The sequence below is a fragment of the Mesocricetus auratus genome, unplaced genomic scaffold, assembly GCF_017639785.1.
Source record: "Mesocricetus auratus isolate SY011 unplaced genomic scaffold, BCM_Maur_2.0 Super-Scaffold_4256, whole genome shotgun sequence".
Lineage (NCBI taxonomy): Eukaryota > Metazoa > Chordata > Mammalia > Rodentia > Cricetidae > Mesocricetus > Mesocricetus auratus.
Window position 1 is genome coordinate 17,517,412 of NW_024429182.1, and position 15,989 is coordinate 17,533,400.

The 15,989-nt window shown below is 49.1% G+C and overlaps 1 protein-coding gene across 1 annotated transcript in view; it reads left to right on the forward strand.

Moving 5' to 3' along the window:
• Cpn1 (carboxypeptidase N subunit 1) overlaps positions 1-6,384 on the forward strand; it is a 30,499-nt gene extending 24,115 nt beyond the window's left edge. The window contains exons 8-9 of the mRNA XM_005063558.4: positions 856-974; positions 3,817-6,384. Coding sequence (XP_005063615.1) covers positions 856-974; positions 3,817-3,954 — 257 coding nt within the window. The 3' untranslated portion in view covers positions 3,955-6,384. The remainder of the gene's footprint in view (positions 1-855; positions 975-3,816) is intronic.
• The last annotated feature ends 9,605 nt before the right edge of the window (positions 6,385-15,989 follow it).

Here is a 15,989-nt window from a genome sequence, read left to right on the forward strand (position 1 = left end):
CTGGGTGTCGGTCGTCCAACACGGATCGCAGGACCGTTAGTATAGAACGTGCCCTGCTCAGCCGTGCAGGACCGTTGGTATAGAACGTGCCCTGCTCAGCCGTGCAGGACCGTTGGTATAGAACGTGCCCTGCTCAGCCGTGCAGGACCGTTGGTATAGAGCGTGCCCTGCTCAGCCGTGCAGGACCGTTGGTATAGAGCGTGCCCTGCTCAGCCGTGCAGGACCGTTGGTATAGAGCGTGCCCTGCTCAGCCGTGCAGGACCGTTGGTATAGAGCGTGCCCTGCTCAGTCGTGCAGGACCGTTGGTATAGAACGTGCCCTGCTCAGCCGTGCAGCACTCCAGAGCCGCGATGCAGCTTCTTGAGTGCCCACGACTCTGCACTGCAGTCCGTTTCTTTCCTTGATAGCTCTCTACCACAGTGGTTTCTGCTTCTCTCTGGTGACGTCTGCTCTCATGTAAATTTAGACTTGGGGTACTGTTTCTTCAAACAGAAGTTGTTTCTTCACAGTGGCTTTCCAAATGTCAGGGGCTCAAAGTTTTCTTGCCAGGCAGACTATTAGCAGACATTCCCACCTTTTCTCCTTCCTGGCGACCTGTTAGTGGGCACGAGTCTGTATTAGACCCGGTATCTGGAACAGACTGTAGTTAGGGCCAGAGCACTTCCCATGAGTGACTCCTGCCGAGGAATGTTCTTCTGAACGTCTAGCTGTTTACAGATTTCATTATGCCTTGAGAAAACAAAACAACAAAACCAGGCTCTGGTCAGCTCAAGCCCCCAGATCGTTGTCATAGGCAGGTTCTGTCTGAAGTAGGTTTGAAGTCAGCTGGCTGAGTTACATCCTTCTGACTTTTAGGTGAACATGGGGATTACTTCCGTTTGCTGCTTCCGGGTACTTACATCGTCACTGCCAAGGCACCAGGGTATGACCCAAAAACAGTGACTGTGACCGTGGGCCCTGCGGAACCAACACAGGTGAGTCTGGCTGAACCATAACCTGCTCTGTAAATGTCACATGGCGTCTTAAACAGCACTGTTGCCGGGTTCCTCTTGACTTTTTCTGACTCATCTCTTTGACACAGCCTGTCTCTCTCGTCCTGCTTTTTCCTCTGTAAATTAGTGTTAGCACTTCCTTCTCAAGGATTGCAAAGATAAAGCACAGGACCATAGAGGTGCACAAGGCTGGTTAGTAAGCCTAGGTGCTTGCGCTACAGATTCCCCTAGCAACCCTGGGTTGCATTCTTCAAGGCCATGAACAGGGACCACCACTAGGTGGCGCTCTGCAAGCCTTCTGTGCCCTGTGGTCACAGGCTCACTTTCCCTTTGCTTGCAACCAAGGACCAGCCACCTGCTTAACTCTCCACAGCTCTTCTTTATAGATAGGATGAGAAGCAAAGAACCATTGGCTTACAGCCTGGAACTTTTCACTGTAGATCATGTCAAAACCTCAGAGCATAAAGAGGCCGTGCACGTCAGATCTCCGTGCACTCAAGCTGCTCATAGTTTTCGAATGCTTTGAATACAGTACTCAGTGCCTTTTGAGTAACTGCTGGGCATCAGATACTGTAGGAGAGGGTCCCAGAATTACCCATTTTAGCCTTCACAACTCCCTGTAAGTAACTGTACAGGATCACACAGTGGGGGTGGGCTCACATAGTGGGAGTCTCAGGGATCCCACTACGTTTCCTGCCTGTGTGCAGAACCCTGTAAGCCAGCAGAGCAAAGAGAGAGAGCTTCAGGTCTTTTAAAAATCCCTCAGATCGTCGCCCCCCCACCCGCGCCCCGCCGCCGCAATACCTCCTACATATTGTCTCTGTGTGTGTGTGATTATGATATGTGTGAGCATGTGTTGGGGGATAGGGCGTGGGCATGCTTTGGCATTTGTATGGCGATGCAAGGAGGATTTCATGTGTCAGCCCTTGCCTGCCATCCGTTTGAGGCGGTGTGTCTTTGCTGTGCGCTGCACAGTGTGTGAGTTCCAGGCTGACTAGCCTGAGAGCTGCCAGGGATGTCCCATCTCTGCCTCCAGTGTCACTGCAGGGTCACTGGGGGTCTTGCTCTAAGTGGCTTGTGGGGATTCAAACTCGGGTCTTGACACTTGTATGGCATGTGCTTTCTACTGACAGCCAGGGGAAGAGAAGACAGCCCTGCATCATGCAGGACCCTATGTTTCAGCCAGCGCATCCTCTTTCTACTGACAGCCAGGGGAAGAGAAGACAGCCCTGCATCATGCAGGACCCTATGTTTCAGCCAGCACATCCTCTTTCTACTGACAGCCAGGGGAAGAGAAGACAGCCCTGCATCATGCAGGACCCTATGTTTCAGCCAGCGCATCCTCTTTCTACTGACAGCCAGGGGAAGAGAAGACAGCCCTGCATCATGCAGGACCCTATGTTTCAGCCAGCGCATCCTCTTTCTTCCCTAGTCTACCCTACAATCAAATGCCAGCGGCAGCCACACACATAAACCGTGCCCTGTAGCCAAGCCTGGGCACTGCCAAATGTAGACCGCCCCACGGCCCCTGGAGACCACCACCACCATATCCTTTAAATAAACTAGCATAACTGTTCATTGTGCCAAGTATAGCCCAGAGGCACAGCCTGTCACTTGGATGTAATATTCAGCGACAGTTGCAGCTACCAGTCTGCTTATTGATTGCACTACTGTCTACTTCACTCCATTTTAATTTTAGAGCAGTTAGCCACTTTCCTGGGGAAAGAAAAAAGATGTTTACTAAAGGGTTTCCGTCTTACAATTAAGGGGATGGAAATCTCTCCCAGGGCCCAGAATTCTGTGCTGTCTCCACCACCCTGCAGATGTTAGAGCCTCTCCTCCTCTGTTCTCTCCTCTTGGTGATTGTCTCCTCTCCTCTCTTCCTTTCCTGGGTTTATGTGTTTACAAAATGGAAAGTAGGAAGTGGCCTCATACACTTGGCTCCAACTTCCCTCCCCTTTTACAGAACTAGCAGAAAATCTGGCTGTGGATTTTTATGGAAGAGGCAGGAAACTCAGGACGTGTTTTTAACTCCCCACTGTTTCAGTAGTTCAAACTGTTACAGGGAGGAACTGCCAGGGAAGCCCCAGGGGACTGTAGTTAGGGCTTGGTGTCACTCCCTCCTCTTCTGCTGCCTGTGATGGCTCTAGAGCCACACCCACTGCCCCACACCCAGTGTCCCACACCCAGTGTCCCACACCCAGTGTCCAGCATCTCTCCGTTTGTGCTCCACGGACAATTATACACAGCCCTTAGGTCACAACATTGCCCACATAATACTGGCCTTAAGAACCCAGGAGGATGTGGTGGCAAACATCTTTAATCCTAGCACTCTGGAGACAGAGGTGTGTAGATTTCTGTGAGTTCAAGGCCAGCCTGCTCTACAAAGCAAGTTCTAAGTAACTGGGGCTACATAGTGAGCCCCTATCTCAGAAAGAATAAAGAATCTAGCCAGGAAGCCTGCCACTTCTTCTAACCCTCCTGCCAAGCAGAGAAGCAGAAGGTTGAGACACTCTCCATCAGCGTGTACGGGCCTGGTACCCATGACTCACACAGCCACTAGGAGGGAAATAAGAGATTAAGATCGATTCACTCATCACTCTTGTCCTAAGCAGGGCATACGCAAAAATGTGATTAGAGGTGTAGATAGGATTTTTTGCTAATATTTAGTCCATGCAGCCACAAGCTACCTATCATCCGTGATTGATTCTGTACCATTCTTTTGGGAGATACTCGCCAAGTCTGTTGTACCTGCCTGCCAGGAGAACCTGGTGTAATTTGGGAGAGTCCAAACAGGCGCTTAGCTTCTGCCTCGCCCTTGCAGGTCAACTTCCAGCTCAGTCGAAGCACGGCGTACCCTGCGCAGAAAGCTGCCGGCCGAGGGCAGGGAAGCAGGCCAAAGCAGTCCCGGATAACCAGAAAGAAAGACCCAGCAACAAAGCGGCATCGAGGCCCTGCCTGAAGCCCAGCACCCAGGGCCTCACACGACAAGGCCGGGCCCCTGCTCTTGATTCCCATGTCCACACTTCTCTGTATTGTCTGGACATATTCAGACACAGGCACATCCAGAACAGGTCCAAGTGTTTCTGCCTTCCCCAGGCCAGCATTAAAGGGGTCAGAACCTTCCGGAAACTGGTGCCCCACTGTACGTGCCTCCATAGGCCAGCATTAAAGGAGTCAGAACCATCTGGAAACTGATGCCCCACTATACATGCCTCCAGCAGGGTTCTGGAAACCTCCTTCCTGAGAGTCTGGGTTGGGTCCCATGCCAGTGTGCACTACGTGCCGAGACAGGTTCCAGCTGGTTGTCAGTCTGTCTCCAGAGTCTGGCCTGGAGCTGGTGACAACTTTGGTGCTGCATGAAGCTGTCAAAATGACTGCAGCACTGAGGAGACCAGAATTGCCTGGGACCATTTCCATAATAGCCAGTGGTTTCCTAGTGAGGGAAGGGTGTGGCCCACGGGGTTCAGTTCCCTGCCCCTCTTCTGTGAGCACGGCCAACAATTTACACCTTTCGTGACATTTTCTGGGCATGTAGGAGACATGGCACGCCTGCAGTCTGGTGTGTCCTGTGTGTCCTGTAGGGCAATGCTCTGGGCTTTGCTGAGGCCCAGCTGAACCCACTGGTCCTGAAGGCATTGTTGAGCACACTAGATGTCTTCTGTCTCAGGCCTACTAGCATACAAGCAGATGAGCCCTCGTCGGGCTGGTGTCCTGAGTCCTCTGTCCCCAGTGCTGGGTGTTAGGGGTCAGCCTGAGTCTCCACAGCTGCTCCACTAACCAACCTAGCTTTTTCCTGTGGATGAGCAACCTCCCCACTCACCTCTTGGGGCATACCCCGCCCCCATCAGCATCTGTGAACTAGCATTCTTTCTTGATCTATGTCTGAGCCATCTCCGTCTGGCCAGAAGGAAAAGAGACTCAGGTGTCGCCTCCCTGTCTTAGAGAGGCCTCTCTTCAAGCTAAAGAATGAATGCTTTCTGGGCGGTTTCCAGTTTTAATTCCTTGGATCCCTTCTTTAATGATGCAGCTTTGAGAGAGGACACAAGTCAGCCCAGGGACACACGGTGCCTTCGTTTATCGTGCATGCTACATTTTCCTAGGGTGTCTGAATATCACTCTTTGCTCAGGTTCCCCAATACTAAGTCATTTGACAGAACTGACGTTCACAAAGTGGGGTCACAGAGTACTTGCTGGCACTGCCCCCGACTTCCCTTCCTTCATACGGCAGATCTTTATTGAGTCCCTGCTCTCAAAGGGTGCAGAGACTGTGCAGAGAGGAAGGAAGCCTGGCCCATGGTCTCAGTGTGGTAACGCAGCCCGGAAGACCCATGCGTTGTCATAATTGCTGTGACCCCGTAACTCCGCGGTAGGGCTGAGGAGCCCATGAGAAAAGCCGGCACAGCAATAGTGAAGCCTGAGATAAGATATACTGAAATCAATAGTGACCTCTGAGGTAAGTTTCCTGAAGTCAAACAGAGCGAGGTGTACAGGAGGTGGGGAGTGTGGTTAGTCAGAGAAGGAGGCGAGTGCAGAGGCCTGGAGCTTCTTGGAAGGTCGTGGGTCCTGTGGGGGTGGGGAGGCTACAAGAAACGCAGCGTCTAGGGCTGAGCGGGATGTTGAGGGCCAAGGCTGGGTGTCTGGGGGGGCTTATACACAGGGTAATTTGGGCCTTTATCCCCAGAAGACTCAGCAGCTACCGAAGGGTTCTGCCAATAGCTGGGCTGAACTCGATTGATGATCAGGGTGCTGCCTGAAGAGCTAGTAGACCCAAGCCTGCAGGGAGCCAGCTGGGAAGATGGCCTCAGCCTTGGAGGGGCAGAGAGCACTTCCTATCAGCTGCTTGTGGCTTCCCTGCCTTCCCAGAGACTTCCAGTTTCCTCTCAGATCTCTTCTGCCTGCCACTCTGAGGCTGAAACACTAAAGCCGTTGTAGCACTTCACCCCAACCGTAAGGCCTGTCCTAAGAACACCCTGCTCAAGTGCACAGTGAGATCAAACCACATTATACAGAATACCCAGGGTCTAGCCATGGCACAGAAGCGCCATGCATCCTGAAGGAAAACTGCTTTGTATACAGTTGAAAGTAGGTCCCTACAGGTTGGTGCACTGGAAGCTTGGTCCTCAGGTGGGTAGTGGCACTGGGACAATGGAAGCTGTAAGGGTGGGACTTCATACAAGATGATTAGGTCATGAGCCCCTGCCCTCCAAATAGACCAGCGCTGACCTCCTGTCGGAACAGTGGGCTGTGTCCAAGCAAAGCCACGCCCATCCTGTAGCCCCTTCTGCTTCTGTTGATGGCTTTCTGATTCTCCATGAAGGGAGCTGGCGTAAGGCCTTTGCCAGGATCTACGTACCTGTTAGGATTCTCAGCCACTGGAATCATAAGTCAAATAAACCCTTTTGCTTTGTAAGATCTCCAGCCTCGGGGATTGTGTTATAACAATGTGACACAGAAACACTGATGTGGTCCTGAGGCTAAGGACAGACAGAGTAGACACAATAAGAAAGAAGGCCCTCTGACTCTGACCTTGAATTTTCCTTACTGATACCACTTCCCCCCAAGACTGTCTTTCTCTGTGTAGCCCTGGCTGTCTGGGAACTCACTCTGTAGACCCGCCTGGCCTTAAACTCAGAGATCCACTGTCTCTGCCTCCTGAGTGCTGGGATTAAAAACACGTGCCACTACGACCCGGTGATACCTTTCTGTTTTGTAACTAGAGTTATAAAGAGAGGATCTTCCATACAGAATGCCAGCCTGAATGGCTGGAGTCTCCTATTGCTGTAGGACATCGTAGTTAATGCCATGGGTTTTTAACTCCGACAGACCTGAGTTTTAATCCTAGCTCTGATCTTTATCTGCTATGTGACCATTTAAAAAACAACAACAACAAAAAAAACCAAGCAAAAAACAAAAAAAATAAAGCATGAAGCTGTGGGGTCACTCCGAAGAGCCTCAGAGATGCATGGAGGCTTCAAGGGGAGACTCGGCAGTGGAAGAGGAGCCTGGAGAGCACACAGTGTGTCTGGGACTCCTTAAAGGGTAGGTCTTATAGGAAGATGCTTTTAAAGGGTGATTCATAGAATTGGAAGGGAAAAAAGATGTCAGAGAGCAGCGCAGGTGGCAGAAGAAAATCAGAACTGGAGTCTCAAGGTGGTTTGTATGGGACACCTCAGCAAACAAAGAAGCACGTGGTTGCCGAGTAAGGCTAGTCCTCGGGCTGCTGGGAGTCCTGGACCATCACCTGCTCGGCTCTCCCAGTTGCCCACTAGGCCAGTACCACTGCTCAGTCTGCAAGCCCCGCCCTCAGCATGGATCAGGCGCTGGTGCCGCTCCTGCTGCTCTCCCCGCTGAGGGAGAAGATTGTGGGACCCTGGTGCTGCCCAAGGGCTACAATAGCACGATGGCATAATGGCCCCGGCCTTCCAAGTAGAGTTAGCCTGTTCCTCAGGAGCCGGCCAGGGGCTCGCTGAACCCTGCCCCTGGATGCGCTGCCCGGCGCATGATCACCCTGACTCTGGGCAACAACGGGATATCCCAGATGAGTCTCGGGGATATTCCAGGGTTTATGGTGCTTCAAAAACCTTGAACCAAGTCTGACGTTGGGGAGGCGGAGGCTGCTGGATCTCTGTGAGTTCGAGACCAGCCTGGTCTACAAGAGCTAATTCCAGGACAGGCTCCAAAGCCACAGAGAAACCCTATCTCGAAAAACCAAAACCAAACAAACAAAAAAACAAAAAACCAACCTTGAACCAGATCAACGACTCATTGCGATAAGTATTTGTATGTAAAGCTACTTGGGCAAACACTATACCGTGTGACACACAGCAGACCGCAACACCACTTTAATAAATGAATGTGTGATAGAGAGATGGGAAGGATGGTGGAGGAGGTGGGGCCAGAGATGCGGTAGTGGGGATAGGTATGGATGGGAGCGTGGCTTCTGGTCTCAGGCCACCAGGGGGCTCCGGGCACCACGGGGCTGTCTTGCCCCGTTGCTGCCTGAACCGCAGTGCTGCCAGTCAGCAGGCATCGTGGAGACGCCACTGCTGCTGCTCATGCTGCTTGCCCTGCTGGGAAGAGGAGAGCTGGAGGGGGGCTGCAAACATGATGGCTGTGCCCGGATACCAGCAGTGTGGCCAGCACAAAGGGCAGAGTTGCAGAGCTCTCGCAGGTTCTGCTTCTTAGGGTGCTGCCCGACTGCAGGTCACTCTGACTATGAACAAGATATCAGGGATGAAGAATGGTCTAGTTTCTAGATTAAGCCTCCTCAAAAGAGAGGCCGTGTTGGTATCTGTGGTCCCTGCTGCCGCCAGAGACCATGTTGATGTCCATAATCAGGGCTGCCACAGGAGACCTTATTGATGAACATGATCTGTGCTGCCACTGGAAACCATGCTGAGGTCTGTGGTTCACTGTTGTGGAATACTCTTTTTGTACACTGTGAAGATGGACCTTCTGATTGGTTTAATAAAGAGCCGAGTAGCCAATAGCTAGGCAGGAGAGGTTAGGTGGGACTTCCAGGTAGAGAGGGAAGAAGAAGAGATGAATCTAGGCCTGGCAGAGGACACGGAGAGGAAACGGGAGGTGCCAGACAGAAGAGAGGTAAAAAGCCACGAGGCGAAAGGTAGACTAATAAAAATGGTTTAATTTAAGTTATAAGAGCTATTGGGTCAAGCCTAAGCTAAGACAGAGTTTTCATAATTGATAACAAATCTCTGTGTCATATTTTGTGAGCTGGCAGCCCAAAGAAAAATCGATCTACAGTCCATGTTACTGCCAGAATCCATGTGAGGTCAGTCAGTGTTCCATGCTGCCACGGGCCGCTATGGGCAAGCAAGCTTCTTTGCAGTGATATTGATGACTGCACACTTATAATTGAGAATAAGAGTCACTGAAGGTTTCTGTGATAACTACCACTCTCCCCCCAAAAAAGAAACAGTCCAGCCAAGAAGCTATTGAAGAGAGTCCTTAAACATTTTGATAAAGATGCTGAAGTGTAGTTCTTCACAGTCGGTGGCTTCTGTGGTGGGCGTGGGGGAAGGACTCAGTTTTCTTTAAGGGACTGTCCATTGGGAGTCTGACCATGCTCCAGTGAGCATATGGGCAACACAAATTGGACTTGGTGCATTTTTCTATTTCTTTTCATTTATTTTGGGGGGCACAAGGGTGGGAGGCTGAATCTAGGAAGAATGGGAAGTGAGTATGACCATGGTGCATTGTAAGAAGTTGCCAAATAATTAACACAAATACGCTGGGGAAGACACAAAGAAAAGCCTTATTTCTCTGAATCATGGTCATTCATCAAAACAACAACAACAAAACAAACACCCAAAACAAAGGCATATTACCTGCCTCACCCAGGGTTTGTGGAGACTAACAGTGAGTTCCTCATGAAACAGTGAGGAGGGGAAAGCTCATCCTTCCTCAGAAGACTGTCACTCTTCAGGCTGACTGAAGAGTGCCAGTCAACACGTCAGCACAGACGTTTGGGCTTTGAGGTGCGGTATCGAGCTTGGAAGTGGACAGTTTCCTGACCGGCTGCACGGAGGCCATCCTGCCTCTGGAACAGTTGTTAACCTCATAGGCTAAAACTTTCCCTCCTAAGCTGAATGTTTTATGATGAAGTAAGTGGCTCCTCATCCTACTTGAGGTAGGAGGACACCCACCTTCAGGCAGGGTAACACCCCAGTGCTGCTACCACATCCCCCAAATCACAGGAAACAAACTATCCAACACTTAAGAAACTAGTTATCATTTGACACATACCATGGCACGCACATAGGATCAGAGGACAACTTTCAAGGATTCACCATGTGGGTCCTGGGACTTGAACTCAGGCTTGTCAGCAAGCTGGCTCTACCGCTGAGCCATCTCAATGGCCCTGTACAACAGGTTTTAAGAGATCGGGAGTAGTGGACTTTACCAGAGGGTATCTCTGTTAGCAGAGACTTCAGCCTTTGACCAGCTGCTGGGTTCGGTGCCAATAGTTCCCATATTTGCACCAAACTGCCCATAAGTGGGTGTGGAAAACTTCACGGGTCTGGATACCGAGTGTCCCAAGACTGCCTGGACAGTGTCACATCGCTTCCAACAGGAGCTCTTCCCTCTTCCCCAAAGAGTCAAACTCACTAAACACAGCAGCACCTGACTTCTGCCTGCAAGAAGGAAACGTGGAGGAGGTGAAATGAATCAATTCTAGTCCATAAGATTCGGGTACTGTGGTGTCAAACTCGCCCCTGTTAGATCCAGAACATTAGTCCATTGTGGGATCTCAGGACCTGATAAATATGCACCTGGCCTTGATCTCCTGGCCTCAGGTTTCTAAATCCACACAACTTTGAGAGATGGGTGTGTTGATGCCAAACACAGCTCTTACCTCTGAGAGGAAGAAAACTGATTTTGAGTCAAATATGAATGGCTGCATTCTGGGAACATGGAGTTGCATCACCCCAAATGGTATGTTCGAGCGTGAAAAAGGTTACAAGAACTTCTGTGGTCACAGAACAAGAGAAAAGCATAAATCAAGGTGCTTTCTGAATATGCTGGTAGGACACCCAGACCCACAGCAGTGCAGTGGAGAACACTCCTGTGGTTTCCAGTGACATTTGGTGATATGTTTAGCTTTTGGGTTTGTGGAAGGTATTGTTCTTTCATACAAATCTTTATTGTTGGTTTTTTGAGACAGGGTCTTTATGTAGTTTTAGCTGCCCTGGAGCTTACTAGATCAGGCTGCCCTTGAACTCAACAGAAATCCTCCTGCCTCTGCCCCTCAAGTGCTGGGACTAAAGTCATGTGCCACCGTGCCTGGCCTATTAATATATCTTTAAGGTTTCACCTGAGAGTTGAAAGGATTTTGTGTGTGTGTGTGTGTGTGTGTGTGTGTGTGTCTGTGTGTGCTTCCATGACAGTAGTGTCCATGGAAGCCAAAGTCATTGTGTCCCCAGAGGTAAAGTTACAGGTAGTTGTGAGCCATCTGCTGTGGGTGCTGGGAACTGAACTCTGGTTACAGGTATGTGCTTTTAGCTGCTGAGCCATCTTTCCAGTCCCTTAAGAGTGCCCTTTTGTCCTTTTGCTCTTCTTGCTGTGATTAAAGAAAAAACAAACCCTTTCACAAAAGCAACGCAGGGGTGAAAGCAGTTATCCTACCTCACAGGTGAAGTCACGACAGCCAGTGCTTGAGACAGCCACTCAGATCGAGCCAAAGAGCAGAGAGCAATGACGTGTGTGCTCAACCCCTCCCCCCTTTCCTCCATTCAAGAACAGCTGGAGGGATGGCTCAGTGGTTAAGAGCTTGCTGCTCTTCCAGAGGACCCAAGTTCAGTTCCTACCAAGTAGCTAGTCCCGTAACAGAATCAAATTATTGGAGACCCAGCTAGTGTATATAGGGCTGAAGAACCGGTAGTTGGTGTGAGGGAAAACAAATTTGATGTCAGAAGTGTTGGGGCACTGGAGAGATGATTCTGAGGTAAAAGAGCACTCGTTGCTCTTCCTGAGGACTTGGGTTTGGTGCCCAGCACCTATGTGGTGGCTCACAACCATCCGTAACTCTAGTTCCAGATGATCTAGTGCCCTCTTCTGGTTTCCATTAGCACTGCATACACAAGGTGTTCAGACATACATATGGCCAAAAACACCCATACACATACATACAAATAGATAAATAGATTTTAAGTGTTCTGTGAGACGACAGGGAGAGACATAGAGCCGCAAGTGTACCTGTTCATCGGATAGATGGCTGCACCTCACACATGAGTCAGACTGTGCTTGGGTGTCAGGGAGACAGTGGACAAACCAGAGACTGGTTTCTACCTTTTTGGAGTTGGACAGATTTGGAGCAGGAGAGAAAGACTAAAACAGTTTACTACATAGAAAGAATTTGTATCTGAAGTGAGAAGGTCAGAGAAGAAAAGCCAGGGAAGCGTAGAGGCCGATGGTTAAGGAAGACTTACGTGAGCCGGTGGCACTGGGCTCATCTGGAAAAGAGAACAGAGGTGGCTTACCAAGAACAGAGCAGTAAACGTTCCAGGCCATAGGAGTTAAGGGCCCAAGGATCCCGTAGCAGAGATCAGCCTGTCTGTCTCTAGCAGCTGCATCTCCTGGACCAAAGTGCATGTGTGTACACATGTGTGTATCTGGTGTGTGTACACATGTGTGTATCTGGTGTGTGAAGAGTATGTGCTGTCAAGTCTCCCCACATACTGCATCAGCAGGCTGGAGGTGTAACTCAGCATGGGATAGCATAGCATCCAAACCAGAGTCTGGTCAGGAGTGAGCTGGTAAAACTCCCTTTTCCATGGCAACAGAAGACACCAGTGAGCCCAACCATCCCCAAAACATTACACAGATGGGACAACTTGGCTCTGGGCAAATCTGGCATCAGACCAAGAGAGGCTGGAGTCCCCATGTGGAAAGGATTGTCTTCCACATCCAGTACTACGATCTGCTCCCAGAACTCATGCAGGGCCCCTCGCCCTTCAGGGTCGCTAAACACTGGTCTCATTCAGACTCTTAAACCCCGAGGAACGTTGCTGGACAGACGCCTAAGCAAACATGCGTGCTCTCCCTCCTCCTAAAAGTTAAATTCCACCATTTAGAAAGGCTTCCCCCTCACCTGTCTTCTCTCCTGGATCTATCAACCCTCACCTTGCCCCTTCCCTTCCTGGGTCTTCCCCTACTTTCCCTTTGCTCACACGCTGGCTAAGTCCTCCTGACTGCAATGCATGTAGGTTCAGGTGAGGTCCAGAGCACCTGAAGCCCAGGCTCGGGAAGCAGAGAGCAGCTTCAGGGCGGGCTGTAGCTTGTTTCTGCTCACATCTGATGGCCTTCTATACACAGTCCTGGGAACAGACAAATAAAACCCTTTCTTGGCTCCATGTTCCCCTCATGGGGGGGAGAAAGGCCTCTATGACGTCCTATAGATTGTCCTATCCAGGCCTTGGACCTGAAGACACCACACTGACTGAGCATGAGATCAAAGGCCTTGATGTCCTTAAGTCCTCTATGAAATCAGATCAAACAAGAATAAGCTAAGAAATTACAGGACCACGGTTCTATTCCCTTCCCAAAAATTCATAAATGTTTATACACACTGTGATTTATAGCTAACCAATAAAATTATTATTTCACAGACCAATAAAAAATTTTAATGGCAAGTTAAAGGACCCATTATCTATTTTGGAGTAACTTACTAAATTTTAGTAAGGCCAGTTAGAAGAAATATGCCTGCCATTCTCCATCTTCATGAACTCATAACTGCTTTCGTGCCCCAAGTTAGTAACTCTATAGTGTTAACATTAAAAGTCATCAACCAGGATTGGAGAGACGTCTCAGCAATTAAGAGAGCTTGCTGCACTTCCAGAGAACCCGGGTTCAGTTCCCAGCACTCACATTGGGGAGTTCACATCCACCTGTAACTCCTGCTCCAGGGGATCCTCTCTCTCTCTCTCTCTCTCTCTCTCTCTCTCTCTCTCTCTCTCACCATACAGACACATAAATAAAAACAAAATGTTTTGGCTGGACGTGGCCTTTAATCCCAGCAACTAAGAAGCAGCTGGATCTCTGCAACTTTGAAGTCAGCCTGGTCTACATACAGAGTTTCAGCCAGCTAGAGCTACATAGTGAAAGCCTGTCTCAAATAAAAAATAAATAGATAAATAAACAAAACACAGTATTTCTTTGATTATTCAGATGAGACAGCAAAAGATAATTTGTTGTACACGAGTTACACTTGACCACAAGTGAAAGCAAAACAAGTCCAGAATGCCACACACAGGCTCAGGGCAGAGGGCCAGCAGGACTGTTTTGGTTGTAACGAGCACAGTCAAGTCTCTCAAGTGGTCTCTGCAAGAGATGGTGATGTTCCAGGTCCATTGAGACTTGCACCGACAGTAGCACACAGTTCAACAATTTGTACCAGTGTCCTGGCCTTCAGCATCCCTTACTTCTGCTCCCCAGCCTTCCTGGGTGGACAAGCTAGTTTACTTGGACTTCTGCCTCCTCATTTTTCTCTCTTGAATATCAGCCTGGGCATTCACATCTTTCTCTGCTTTGCTCTTGGCACAGGAGTTTCAAGGAAGATGGCACTAAGGCTGAAAGCACAAAATATAATCTTTAAAAGTATAACACAGCTTTTTTTCTCATTAGGCTACAGTAAGTGTTTCATTTCTGCTTAGGGTTAGTGTCTTCGGTAACTAAAAATGTATGTGTGGCAACTTCACACACAGTTGGATCAGGTGCCCCAGTCTGTAGTCTAAAATCTGCCTCCACTTTTTAGTGTCATTTCCTTTAGTGAAAGCTTCTTCCTCAGGTTCCACCATGAGGGGACAGGGAAAGTGACTAACAGTTCTACAAGTTCCTGTCCCCCTAATCTAGAAGCACACTAGATCTGATTCTTGGGTCACATACAAAATTACCTGGGTGTGACTTCAATAGCAAATTGGGAAACAATCATAGTGACTCTCTTGGTCAGTCTCTGGCTATCTGCCACTCCTGGAAAGATGGAGGACTCTGTCTCTGCCTCTGTCGTCTCTGTCTCTCTGTCTGTCTCTGTGTGTGTGTGTGTGTGTGTGTGTGTGTGTGTGTGTGTGTGTTAGCATAGAACATTGGTTATCATTAAACAATAGCACAAGTTCTTTTATTCCATCTTTTTTGGGTTTTTTGAGACAAGGTTTCTCTGTATATCTCTGGTTGTCCTTGAACTAGCTCTGTAGACCAGGCTGGCCTCCACCTCACAGAGATCTGCCTGCCTCTGCCTCCCAAGTGCTGGGATTAAAGGTGTGCGCCACCACCACCAGGCTTGCATTCTTTTAACTTCATTCAGTAAATACATGTATATTCGTCTGCATATGTGTTGCAGAATGGCTATAAAGGGTTAAGAGGCCACAGCAGTGTTCAGGAGATTTCTGAAGTCCTCCTGGACAGCTAGGAAGCTGAGAGGCATGGAAGAAGCTCTGTTGAGGGTAACTGCAGTGAAGAAGCCAGGAGGCAGCAGTGGCCGTCGGTCAGGACAAAGCCGCAAAGGTGAGTCCAGCTGTAGAGGAGAACGGGCAGGAAGGGGCCCAGGTGGAGGATTGGGGAGATTCCCGTGGCCGAAGATGGCTGTCTCTTGCAAGTTGTCCTCTGACTTCCGCAATGGTGCACACAGGCTTGCCAGTACTCACACATACAAAATAAATAAGACCTTTTAATAAAAAAATTAATTCTGCTCAAATGAAGAATCCTTGTTCTGTTTCTAGAAGAAATGTTGTTTTCTTTTCTCACTGATAAAGAAGAAAAACTAAAGGTATAAATATGGCCTATGGTCTTTATATACAGCCAGGTTATAATAAAAACTTTCTGTAAATTGTCTTCAGGAAGCTGGGCGGTGGTGGTGCACACTTTTAATCCCAGTGCTTGGGAGGCAGAGGCAGGTGGATCTCTGAGTTCGATGCCAACCTGTTCTACAAGCTAGTTCCAGGACAGCTAGAGCTGTTACACAGAGAAACCCTGTCTCAAAAAAAAAAAAGAAGAAGAAGAAGAAAAGAAAAGAAATTGTCTTCAGGCATTGGAGATATGGCTCAGTGATTAAGAGCACTGACTGCTCTCTCAGAGGACCTGAGTTTGATTCCCACCGCCCACGTGGCAGCTCACAACCATCTGTAACTCCAGTCCTAAGGGATTCAACACCCTCTTCTGGTCTCCTCAGACACCAGGCACACAAGCAGTGCGCAGACAAAACACTCAGGATACATAAAATAAAAACAAAGTTGTCTTCAGTATTTTAGCTTCTACATTGCCAGATGATTATTTAGGAAGTGATTTAGCAGGTACATAAAATGGACGGGTATTTGTATTAAAGGAGATTAGCCATACATAGTTAAGTGCTAAACCACTAGATAGTCACACACATACACTAAGCCACTAGTTAGCCTTAGAGGCCAGGCAGTGGTGGTCCAAGCCTTTAATCCCAACACTCGGGAGACAGAGGCAGATGGATCTCTGTGAGTTCAAGGTCAC